This window comes from Dreissena polymorpha, chromosome 5 (assembly GCF_020536995.1).
Source record: "Dreissena polymorpha isolate Duluth1 chromosome 5, UMN_Dpol_1.0, whole genome shotgun sequence".
NCBI lineage: Eukaryota > Metazoa > Mollusca > Bivalvia > Myida > Dreissenidae > Dreissena > Dreissena polymorpha.
Window position 1 is genome coordinate 74,743,067 of NC_068359.1, and position 14,354 is coordinate 74,757,420.

The window sequence follows — 14,354 nt, forward strand, 5'->3', positions numbered from 1 at the left end:
CACCTAAACGACGGAGAAATGTTTGTTCATGCACTCATGATAGAATGGTTTCAGTAATGAGCATTCGTCTTACTGTATTTGTATGCTTAGACAGCTTCTCTTTAGTAATGTCACTATACATACTGAATAGTGGGACCGCCCGAGAATAACCCTCTTTTTCGAAGAGTTTTAAAGATTTAACACTTTCTGGGGGTCCTAACACGCAATTTTTGGTATTAATTGTCCTCATATTAAATCCGTATTTATAAACATAACGCTTCACTGTTTAAGACAAGGGATTCCGGGTGTTTTGAAGTACTTAGTCGCTTTTATTAGTGCACGTCGATATTTGGAAGGTAACCCACAGTTTACGGTTTGTTCTTTCGAAAATTTCCATGAAGGCTATGTCAATACCAAGTATAAAGCATTTTTATTTTAGCGGCTTGCTGAAGCATCAGATGTAATGAAAAGATTATTGTGTATTAATGATAGCACAACTCCTAAAATTACTTGTTCATAGAACAAGAAAACCCTAATGTCATCAGCCGACTTATTTTATACATGTCACGGGAACTATTGTAAACTATTTGAACAGAAAAACAAACATCACATTGGTAAAACAAACTCAATCATATGTATGTTTATAATGAGAGTACGTTATATTAGTATGGCCATTAAAATGAAAATTGCAAAGAGTTTCTAAAACAATATGTATAAATCGCCCGTTTAAATATGCAACAATTCGACGTGACATGTTTAGAGTTCGCAGCGTCGGTATTTTGCCCATTAAACGTATACATTTGTACAGAAATAATCGCGAAATAAATACTCTAAGCTACACGTTTCCGGTATCGGGGTAAACAGAACAAAACAAATCAGCCAACCTAGTTTTAACATTAATGTATGGAATCAGTTAAATTTTAAGCAAGAAACGTGTGAGATTTGTAAACATAAAGGACAGTATTTCAATTAAAAATGACCGTATGTACATTTTCTAAGCTTATTACGCTGGATGGATGTTTATGTAATTATACTCTTTTAACGGTTTGAGCCGGTTAGCTATTAACGGTCATCCACATCTCTCTATATTACAGATCAGTCGTCACACTTGAAGAAGCAATACCTTAAGAGAGCAAGTACATGTGCATATTTCAACATTTGCAGTAAACAATAATTCCCAATGTCACACAAGAAAAGGCGCTGTAATGCAACAATCGAGATATGAATATAATGGGGATGACAAATAAGGTTTTTATCACCGACTATATAGGAATACTGTAATCCAAAAACACACGATAGGGATATTTTTTTTTTAATTTAAAGGCAACTATAAAATGTATTGGCCAAACAAATGCCTTTAAAATAAACACTTAAATCTGAGTAAACCGTCTATGATTGGTTAATTGAAAGCGTTTGGAGGTTAAAACCTATTGAACGACATACCGATTCGCACACTCAGCATAAAATAACTCACAACACATACACTTGCAAATATAAAGCAACCGATTAAACCTACAGATATGCACTTAAAATTAAATGCAAAACACTAGTATATACTGTCGGTCTATTTTTATTTCGACGACATATCTGTTTGATAGTCACCAGAGCAACATAATCACATTCTTCGGAGGCATTAAGACCCCGCATTCCTAAACAGAAATTCTTGTCAATTGAATGCGGATAAAAACATTATTTTTAGTCATTTAACTTAGCGCTTTTTCATTTTTATAATACTTAACATAAATACTTCCGAATGTGTTAAGTATATCATGTTCGAATTTTATGCTAATCATGACAACGTACTCAAGACTTTAAATCGGTGTCGGGTTGGAATGCGGTAAAGCGAACATTAGACAACCGAAAATTATACGATATGTAAAATGTGTAAATGAATCATCCATACAAAAGCTATTGCCTTATGTTATACGCTGGTTAAGATCGAGTTTCTACGAGATATATTCGGTGATGCCGTTTTTGTCAAGTGATGAACATATTGATAATAAATATATGTGCAAAATAAAACAACACACAGTGGAATGGTTAATAGCTTAAATTGTTATTACGCAAACTGCAATTCAAGAAGCGGTAGTGTTTGAGTAGTATGGATAAATATAAAACAAACTTGGAATTAATTTAGCACCAAAGGTGCCAATGTAACAATTGTGTGTTCAATGCTACGAGAAGACTTCGTTATTTGTAAATGTCAATTTTATTACGACCGTTAACATATATGTATATTTACGTACTTACCAAAGTATAAATCTTGCAACATAATATTTAGAAAAACGTTTATTGTCGGCCAATCTTAACAGCAAAATCAAATAATTATTATGTGTTTATTTGCATTTAATTGTTTTGCATTTATTTATTTGCCGGTTACCAATGCTTTAAAATTGTTATGTTATTAAAACATGATTACAGCAGCCAATGTAATGTCTACGAAACAAAGCGCGGGTATGAATAGGTGCACCAGTATTGTTAACCAGTATCGATTTGAATATGTTTAGTTGTTGAACGTCAACCATCAAGTTGGCAGGTAAAATTTGTATACTCAACTGCAAAAAGTAATTTTTAAAATTGATTTCGTAAACATACGTTTACCTTGGTAATTATTTGTTTAAATGCTGCTAATTTAAATTAATAGGACTGTTCAAAATAAAAATCGAAAAATGTGTCATTTACCAAGTCGGATGGTATAGTTATGTACTATATGGTAGAGATATGGCAGTACAATTTACCTGTATACATAATTGAAGTAGCCGTATGTTTTTTTCGCAAGATACTTAACATTTGTATGTTGACATGTTAATTTCTTGTACTGATACAATGAAACAGAAAGGTGCTTTTCGTCAATCTAATGACTGCTTATTATTTGTTTTCGCCTTAAGAATGCTCTGGTGACGGAATAACTAAACCGTCATGCATTGCTAATGCTCTAACATATCACAAATGTTGGCGATGCATGCTAGCCAAAATTGTCAAGTGGTCTTAATATTTGCAAACATAATACATGTAGTATAACTCATTATATACCTATGTTTAAAAGTAATGTTTAATACCCTGATATACATATTGATAAGTGTGTTTTATAATCGATTCCGGATGTTTTGATATATTATCTTTGATATAAGGCAAATTCAATTACAAAAGTCGAAGTTTTTCAAAACCATTATACTGCATCAAAGACACGCAAAGCACGTGTTAACGAACGCATTTCTTCCATATACTGATTAAGTCCAATAATACATTCGACATATCAATATGTTTATAATGATTATGATTTGGTATTCGTTGTTACCTCACGTTGATTGCATAATTTAAATGACTCATTCTGTATATCTTGTATATAATTATAATAATGTATTATGAACTTGTTTACATTCTTAAAAATGCTTCTGGTTGACGCCTTTACTAAATTAGGAACATCAGTAGTCAGTACAACCATTGCTGATTGATGTTTATATTAGGTTGAGTGTAAACATATAAAACACCCGGTGTTGGTTAAATTTGAACCGTTTGAACAGTTCTAATCGCATAACTCCTTATGCGATCAAATACGTATCACATGAAAAATGAACCACATTCTGAGACAAATAGTGCATACGTTAACACACTGATTTGTACACCTTACTGTGTTTGTTTAACCTGACTTAAATACTCTCCTATGATCAACATTACAATAATGTTTAGTTTAAACCTATTTAGTTAGCTGCTCGATTACAGTAACAGCCTTAGGCTAATTTGATACGTCCTCGAGTCTGTTTCCTGGCACAAAAACCAGTACTTGGTATCTATCGGGGGAATCTTAATAAAGCTTCCACAGTGTAGGGTCATCGAACCCTTGATCTCCTAATCGCTGGGGGTTCATTATATGCACTTCACCACTGCGACCTGTAATTATGTTTAGTATTATCATGGTGAACCATTTACGGACTGACGTTTGCACATTGCAGGAATGTTTGTATTTCAGCATGCACATCATTCAACATATTCTTCATACCATAGCTGGTAATTAGCTGAACCTCTGTTTTAAAAAAGAGCAATTCGAAAACATATCGGTTTTGGTTTGCCAAAGATGCTGCAGTACAAATGAAAGTACGAATTCGGAATATATATGGATCATTTGAATTGATTTTATTGATTCCATAGTTGATATATATTCAAGTATTCCTCGCAAATATCATAACTGCAATGATTATTTGAAAATCTGGAACACTTTTTTGCAAAATTTTCAATTTATCAAAAACGTGAAAAGGCACCTTCAAAGAGCTGTACATATAATTCAACAAGATATGTCCGATTGACTCGTGCAATCATAAGTGAGCGATTTTGTTCATTTTAAGAAAAACTGTGCAAAGCATTTTATTGCAGTGGATTTTGCATTTTAAATGCAACAATTTGTTTATGCGAACGGTGATTGCTTGAAATACAGGTTTAATACTAGACAAAAGGCCTCGGTGTAAAGCAGTCATACACGATGCATAAGTTGAATAAATTTACCCTTATACTTTGCTTAGAATGTTATCATAAGCACGAACATAGTGTTGGAACGGCGTTGATATTAAATGTAGAACAAAGTAGCAACAACTCATTAATGCTTCCCGAACTATGAAACGTATGTTCTGATCAATTACGATCGTACTAGTTTAGCTCGTTTCAGGTACGGAAGAGCCCAGACAGGCGTACTCGATCCATGTCATGCTTTACAATGTCTGGACTATGTACATCTTATGCACCTTTTAAAGAAATGTCATGTGTAATAAAGAAGATGTAATGCCAGGGTTCGGTCTCATGGAATCATCGTTGAAAACGTTTTCTGAAAAATAACACAACGCCTATTGCTCCTTCATTCCAGGAAATGCCATTTTGAATGATGTATCTTAAATGATCGTATTTGGTTTCATGTATCATACTAATGGATACCGTTTCCTGCACATTTATGATCACTTACTTCATTCAAGCTGAAAGTAATATTGTCAGATTTGTAAGATATATTTTGTTGAATACTTGAAAAAAACACGTACCAAGCAGTATTTACATGCAATGTGTTCTTAATAATTAACTCATCGGGTAACCAGTGTATACTCGTTTTTTAGGTGTACACTTTAATTTCCTTTAACTCTTTCCCACTTACATACGTATTTAAACGCATGTGTAGTCCCTTTTAAAGGTAACTTTAACATAGGACCTTTCTTACTAGATTCCAATTTCAAAGGCTTCATTTCCAACCCTAAGCTACTGATGAGCAGCAACCAGCATAAAACCTGAACTGATTGCGAGTTACTCGCAGGCTGTTCTGGTTTTATGCTGTTTGCTCACAGCCATTTTCACTTTGCATCTGAGTGGGAAAGGGTTCATAAACTTACTGCAACACAGAAAGGTTATATCAACGTAATCACCATTATATGTTATACTCTGGGGTTACGCATTATTTGATGCTAATCTGTACGGCTATAACAGTCCACTTATATATCACAATACTGTTCGTGTGCGTATGCTTCCGTTTGGTAATGAACATGCAATAGTTCAGTAATAATAGTACTATTTACACACGACTACATTAATATTTGATATGGATATATATGTTTTCGATTAGATACCTTAATGTACCTTAATATAAATTGTACCAGTATATGATTTTTATTAACCATGTACTCTTTGATTTAAGCGACTTACACTATTAAACATTCTTAACCAAACATCGCAGTGTTAAAATAAACGATACTGTGTAATCAATAAGAATAGCACCTTAACGATGGAGCAATTTGTATTCGTGCAATCATGGTACAACGGTTTTAGTCATGAGCATTGGGTGTAGTGCGTGTGTATGCTTAGACAGCTTTTATTTAGTAATGTCACTATACATACGGAATAGTGGAACCGCCCGACTATAAGCCTCTTTTTCGAAGAGTTTTAAAGATTTCAAAGTTTCTGGGAGTCCCAACAATCAATAATTGGTATTAATTGTCTTCATATTAAAATCCGTATTGATTAGCATACACTTTACTATTCCAGACATAAGCGTTGCAGATGTTGTGAAGCGCTAAGACGCTTATATTAGTGCACGATGATATCGGGATGGTAAAGTACAGTTTAAGGAAATGTGTGTTCTTTTCAAAAGTTCCTTACAGGCTATGTCAATGTTAAGTATAAAGCTTTGGCTTATTTCAGCAGCTTGCTGAAGCATCAGATGGAATGGAAAGTTAATTGTGTGTTGAAGTACAACACCTAACATTACTTGTAAATAGAGCAATATAAACCGAATGTCAACAGCCGACTGGAATTATTCATGTCATGGGTAATCTTGTAAACTATTTAAACATAAATAGAAACATCACTTTCGTAGAACACAAATAAATTATGTTTGTTTATAACGAGAGTGCATTATATTAGTATGGCCATTGAAATTGCAAAGCATTTCTGAAATAAAAACTGAATAAATCGCCCTTATAAATGTGCAACAATTCGATATGACATCTTTAGATTTCACAGCGTTGTTTTTTCCCTTTAATCGTATACATCTTTACAAAATAATCGCGAAATAGACTTTTAGCTACACATTTCCGGTTTTGGGGTAAACATAACAAAACAAAATGTCGAGCCTATTTTTAACATTAATGTATGCAAACAATAAAATTTGAAGCGAAAACCGTGTGTGCAATGTGTCAACATTAAGGACAATATTTCAATTAAGAATGACCTTATGTAAATTGTTTAAGCTTAATATGCTGGGTGGATGTTCTTTTTATGATGCTTTTTTAACGGGTTTGAGCGGGTAAGCAATTACCGGTCACCGATATCTCTCTACATGACTGATCGAGCGTCACTCTTGTCTCGACACTAAAGAGTGCAAGTAAATGTGTATATTGCATATTTTACAGTAAAATATGAATCTCACGTTCAGCATAACATAACTCGCAATATATGCACGTGTAAATAAAAAGCAACCCATTCAACTCGCAAATATGCACTTCAAATTAAAAGCAAAACAATATGATATAAATTCGGTTTATTTTCAATTGACAGCCTATGTGTTTGATAGTCACCAGAGCAATATAATGACATCATTCGGAGGCTTTCAGACCCCCGCATTCTTAACAAAAAGTTTAACGTTGCCAATTGAATGCGGATACGCATCATTATTTTTATTATTTAACTTATTTTATTTAATTGTTATGATACTTAACAGAACTAGTTCCGAATGCGTTGTATGTATAAGTATATCAATTTACACAATTTATGTTAATCATGCCAACGTACTCAAGACTTTAAGTCGGTGTCGGGTTTGACTGCGGTAAAGTGAACATAAGACTATCGTAAACTGTACAATATGTAAATGAATACACCATCAAGTAGCTATTTCCTTATGTTATAATCTGGTTAAGATCGAGTTTCTACGAGATATATCCGGTGATGCAGTTTATGTCAAGAGATGAATCCACTGATAAAAAATATATGTGCCAAAGAAAACGTCACACAATGGAAAGGTTAATAGCTGAAATTGCTGTTATTCATACTGACGTGTCGCAATGCAAGAAGCGGATGTGTTTGAGTTGAAGGGATACATATACAACACACTTGGAATTAAGTTAGCACCAAAGGTGCCAAGGTAACAACATTTTGTTTCAAGGTCATATAAAGTCTTCATTATTTTTAAATGTCAATGTAAGTACGCCCGTTAACATACATGTATATGTATATAGTTACCAAATTATTAATCTTGCAACATAATATTTAAGAATAACTTTTATTGTCAGTAAATCTTAATACCAAAATGAAATAATTATTATTGATGTATTTGCATTTAATTGTTTTGCATTTATTCATTTGCCAGTTACCAATGGTTTAACATTGTTATGTTAATAAAACATGAATAAACAGAAGCCAATTTAATGTCTGCGAAACAAAGCCCGGGTATCAATAGGTACACCATTATTGTTTACCATTATCGATTTGAATATGTTTAGTTGTTGAACGTCACACATCAAGTTTCGTTTAATAATGAACCGTCCGGTTTTATACATGCATGCAAGCATTCTCAGGTGTGTCTGCAATATAACAATGCACTAAACGCGTGCATACGTTGAAATCACACGGATTTCTATTACTCAGAAGAACGTTCCCTTTCTCAGAAAGACAAAACAAAAACCAATAACCGCGTGAAGCGGTCCTATAACAAAGGGAATGTCTACAGTGGTATGAAAAGGTCTTTGATAATGCCACCTCGCTGGTAACACTCTTCTTATTGGCAAACTGAGTGTGCGTTCTGATATAAGAATGCGAGCAATATGGAATTAAACGGAGTGATAGAATCGTTTTAACACAATAGACACGCAAATAACGGATACGTATCGATATATTTATTTAAATATGGAGGACACATTTTTGGATTACTAGTTTGAATTAGTTGGATACAAATATCTAGGTAACTATAATTTAGGAAAAATTATAGCACTTTACACCGTCATGCACCTACTCCGACACTATAAATATTATTTATTACGATGTAAAAATACCGTAAACAAATATATATCACGTTCACAATTCTGTGGGCATTATTGTTAACTTCGTATAGTATAGTAATAATCTTATATCTTGTGTTTTAATTGAAGTGTTTGAACAATACATTTAAAAGTTATGTAACATAACTAGGGTGTTCAATTCAAAATATACTTTCATAAATATTTTTTTGCACAGATGCTACAACAATATATATATATATATATATATATATATATATATATATATATATATATATATATAAAGACATAAATTGTTATGGAATACAACTATGTTATGAAATATATACCGTTTATTTTAACATTGACGATGTTTAATTCTGAAATTGCTTAGTTCACAACTTATAATGTTGCTTGTTCTACCGAATGAAAATTTAAATCTCCGAATGCTTCATAAATTTCAAATCATTAACAATATTTAAGAATGCCGGATCGTTAATAGAACAGTACACATACTATCATCCTACACTTGAAAAAAATTCAAATAAAATTAATCATAGCTAAATTTGAACTGCTATAAATGTACTAAATACTTGACACTCCGTCAAGGGACTTGTGTGAATATAAGTCCAATTACGTGCTTCGTTGCGAAAGCATCGAATCTGGTGATCGCATTAGTTAAACGAGAATTCATCCCAAGCGGCAAGTCTTGTCAATGTATAAAGTATCATACCACCTATTTGATTTACCAACTCTGAATACATCGACGTTATTAATGAGTATTATATTTCATAGACAATTCGAAACATACTGGTCAAGAGCAATCAATCATTTAAGATACGTGCTTATAGATTTTTGAACGTCCATTTCATTTATTGTCTAAGATTATATAATATTTGGATTATTGTGAAATGGTTATAATACAAAGAAACAAATAAATACAAAATGAAGCCTTTACTTAATTTCAACTCGGAGACGTTTGAAAAGAAACAATATAAATCGGTACTACTGGACTATCAATGTTCGAAAACATTCTCAACTTTTTGCTACGTCAGGACTGGTTGTTCACTTGTTTAATGTACATGTTTCGAGTTTCATCTAAGACTATGCGTCCAACGGTGCAACTCTGTCTGTGTACACAAATAGTTTTGTTTCCTATTAACTGTTTGAATATACGCGTTGGTAAATTATTTTATGTTTTTTTAATTAAAACAATTCAATTAAAAAATACATTTTTATATATCGTGTTAATTTTACTTTATATGAATACGCTTTATACCGAATACGCTCCAATGCTGATTGCGGTTGATTTTATAACAACCGTACTCAATTTCTTTGTATATTAAATTTATAACATTACATAAAATAAAATAAGTTTTAGTTAATTAATACCTCTTCTCGTTAAAAAAAAACAAGTCGAATATCACGCGCGCATATCGATTTGAATACATCGATTTTGAGAACACAGATCTTGTCAATTGCATAGGAGAATGCAAGAAATGTATCGAAAAGAACTACCAACACAAACATGAAATGTGTGAACTATGACAAAAGCACTATACCTCTTTTTACAATAGTACTTGAACAATTTAATATGCATTTGAGTCTATGTTTCAAATATATGGAGCGGTATGAATTTAAAAAGTGTTGCTTTATTGGATATTCAAAATCCTATTTATTCATTGTTAATTTAATCCGATTTAGAGTGCTAATTGCTTTATACTATGCCTCAGTCGTAAGCCATTTTGTAAAGTCACATTTCTAATGGTGACCATTTTATTAGGAAACCGCTCTATGCTGAATATATATCGCCAAGCTGTTTAATCGTTATTATCAAATGCAAGTGCAATACGCCATATGGAAATTGCTTAAGAAACTAGCGCTGACATATACGCTCTGATTGGAGCAGTGATATGCCTGTTGATGTTTTTTTAAGTTATCTTTGGTTTATTTTGCCAAATATAACTTAGTGATGGTATCTGAATGTGTGTTTGTCGGTGTGCGTGTAGTTCTGTAATATAATATTCAAGTTATTCACACATTTGGCGTATACAGGCTCATTTTCCATAACTAATATAGTTAATATGGCAATGCGCGAGGTCTATAGAAATCGGAGGCCTAAAACCACTTAACGAACACTGCAGTTTTATGATCTGTTTTGAGACGAATGATAATTAGTACAACTATATTAATACGCCCATACTTATAGACGCAGTAAGATGATGCATTCGGGATCAAATAAATAACTTAATAAATATGGGCATCGTTTAATGCAGATGCTTAAAGTGTCGTCCCAGATTAGCATGTGAAGACCGAACAGGGGTTACACTTTCCGCTATTTTGGTATTTTTCGTTTAAATAACGTCTCTTCTTAGCAAAAATCTTGTTTAAGCGGAAAGTGTCGTTTCTGATAAGCCTGTGCGAACTACACAGGCTAATCTGGGACTACACTTTACGCACATGCATTAAACCCATTTCAAAGAGCAGGGCTAAAAAGCGCAATTTCTGGTCTTTTAGCGCGGAAGAAGTTTACTATTTAAATAGCATCAGTAATAAATGTTTACTATGACCACAGTAGTATTTAAATTGAAAATAAAAAACACTACCGTCCGATCGTTTTATGTTTGTACATAAAACAGGTTTGTCTCGTCTCTGGAACGTCTAAGTCAAATGTAGAGAAAAACTTATAAATCTGTATAAATACATTTCATTTCACAATCTTAACATATGCATTAAATAAAAAATGGTAACAAACAATAACGTTTTAAGAAATTTATAAATAAAATAAATGTGCAATATCAACAACAATCTTTACAGTATTAAACAGTTAATCTAAAATAGGAACATTCTGTGAAATTAAAATATTTTTTATATAAAAACCGCTCCATACAAATGTGCGTTTATGTTTGATTTTCTATATATATTGAATTAAATTGGAACGCTATGATTTCTGCTTTGTGAGGGAGTTGCTGATTACTATTAAGTCAACTTTTCTATTTTTACATCTTCTTCATAATGAAATTGTACTGTCTTATCTCGGCACTAATGGTTCAAATTTTCACGGTTAATTAAAGAAAATACTCGCACTCAATCGTAATTTTACCGAAATGGAGCGCTGCGTTTCAATGATATGACTATTTGGAGAAAAAATACATTCATATCATGAAACATTCATAATTAATAGCGAAAATCTAGACTATGAGGTCGGTGTTGTCCCTGATTGGCCTGTGGTGCACATGCTACTGTGGACGACACTTTATGCGCATGCATAACGAACTGTTTTTTTTAGATCGTGGTCCATATTTATCCTTTTTGCGTAATCTTATTGACATGGGTATTTAAGGTCTGATATGATATACCTCTTGCATATAACGCAATAATCTTACAGTAGTTCCCTACAAAATCACATAAATGGTCCGCATTTAATTGTTTATAACTTGAGCTATAGACAGAACATGTAATTATAAACACAGTGCTGCATTGAGGTAACATTAGAACGGAATTTATGTTAACATTTATCACTTTTAAGAATACAATTGCTGTGTATACGTCAATGCGATTAGCTTTCTGAGATTTAGTGCTTTGTTATAGCAATTTGTTAATTGCATGATAAATGGGTCATTTTATCACAATATAAACACCACATCCTTCTTATTGTTGTATCGCTTATCGCTTAATACTTTAACAAATACGTTGTAAAATATATGGTTTTACAGCTACATTGTCTATGGTAGTACACACATTAACACACACATTTTGACAATAAACCGTATATTAAACGTCATTATGTATTGTACCCCGATTATTATCAGTGTAAACGTATGCTTTACTTAGCATGATTGTATCATGAAATCTGATAAGGTTTTCAATAATGAGATGGAATCAGACGCTGCAATCAGCTGTTTTGTTTATTGTGAAAAAACATTGAGATAAAGTGGTTCTAATCTATGACCAGACGATAACCCAGAATGCATTTAGAAATGTATTTCGATTTAATCGGTGTGGAATTTGAAATATTCTCCGCTCCTGCGTGCATGTACATATATTGCATTATGTTCTACTTTGATAAAATTGTGTAACATAAAGTATGTGTACACGTTTGGAAACAATAGGTATTTACATAATAGTCTAAGCAAATCAGAACGTTCAATTTTAAAGATTTTGCCCGCTCTATAACAGAGCGTGCCATTATTTCACAGGGAAAACGCAGTTTAATGTCCCATTAAAACCCAATGATCATTGAGTCAGTGTCATTCCCATTGTATTCGACATCGATTTATAGTCAATAAATACATCAATTTGACAACACATGGAAATTATCAAAAATACGCAAATAACAGACTTGACATTACTTGCTGATTTATAGTAAGATATATATATAAAATGAACATATGTTTCGTGTCAACATTACTTTACCTGTCGAAAATACTGATTAATATAAAGAACAATAACACACACACGAATTAAATGTTTTCATATATTGAATAAGGCTAATTTGCGCTTGAAACTGACTATGTGTATTAAAACGTGCGTATTTTGCAAGTGTGAGTACCTCGGTTGTTACCCTTACCTTAAGAAATTGAACCAAACCAGTTTGCACTTAGATCAGATTGTATTCTCACTGATACACACGCCGATACTCTTGATCATAAAATAATTCAAATTTGTAGTGTATCAGCATTTGCGCACGGAATGGTTAAAACATTACATTAATGTCTGTAGTATGAAGTATGATAGTATTGAAAATTAATATCGGATATTGTGATCATTAGGCAATGACGCAATCGATAAATAGAAAATACAATGAAAATAAGGCATTTGCTTCCATACATATAATATTCATAATCACTTACCTTACGACTAACGCACGATTGTGCACTTATCACGCCCAACTGATCGTTTATTGATTAAAGTTCGATAGTTTTTATAATATTAGCATGCAATGTATACTTTCTCACCAAATTCATATGGTTTTTAATTCATATGTGTTTGTTTTTTAGAACGAATGTCTTTTGCCGATGACAATATGTTCCAATCCGAAGTCATGGCAAACAACGTAACAGAAGGTTATACAGGTGACATCACTCAGAACCCGGTGGAAACGTTTGGCGGATGGTTTACGTCAATTCACGGGTACTCGAGCCTCATCGTATGCTTGTTTGGCATTCCTACGAACATCATCAACATCACCGTTCTTTCTCGTAAAGACATGCGAAATCCTACGAACGCACTTCTGTGCTGGCTGGCAGTTTCGGATTTGTTGACAATGATGCCGTATGTGCCGTTCGTAATTCATTTTTACTGTGCCTTTGATCCATCCGACTCCTCGCCCGAGAAGTTGACATTTTCTTGGGTGATGTATATGTTGTTTCTTATAAATTTTGTAGCCACCACCCATACTATATCTAATTGGCTCGGCGTCTCCTTGGCTGTCTTTCGATATGTGCAACTGCGGTCAACCGAGAAAGGGACCGTTGCAAAGCGTCGGTTGTATAGTACAATTCAAAAGGTTATTGCAGTAGTATATATTGGATCAACTTTTCTTCTTATACCTAATTACATGACGAATAAAATCGTCGAACAAAAAGATGAAGACAATAACACTTTATACATAATGGAAGATATTAAACTTGGCACCAATGCCACTCGTCCGATAGTGCTTGTGAATGTTCTAACATATTCAATAGTCACGAAACTTATACCGTGCATACTCATGACTGTGTTTAGTGGAAGTTTGTTAATAAGCTTAAATGTGCGTGGTAGGGAACGGAGACGACGATTATCAGTGACGTCTACGAATTTCAGGAGAGAAACTCGGCAGGCCAAAACGACACGAATGTTATTGGTTGTGATTATACTGTTTCTACTCACAGAGTTTCCACACGGAATGCTGATACTTATCAGCGCCACTGTTCC

At 33.1% G+C, this 14,354-nt stretch overlaps 1 protein-coding gene across 1 annotated transcript in view; it reads left to right on the forward strand.

Annotated features, from left to right (window-relative positions):
• The first annotated feature begins 13,443 nt into the window (after nt 1-13,443).
• LOC127831347 (G-protein coupled receptor dmsr-1-like) overlaps nt 13,444-14,354 on the forward strand; it is a 1,255-nt gene continuing 344 nt past the window's right edge. Inside the window, exon 1 of the mRNA XM_052356315.1 lies at nt 13,444-14,354. This exon is cut by the window's right edge and continues 344 nt beyond it. Coding sequence (XP_052212275.1) covers nt 13,444-14,354 — 911 coding nt within the window.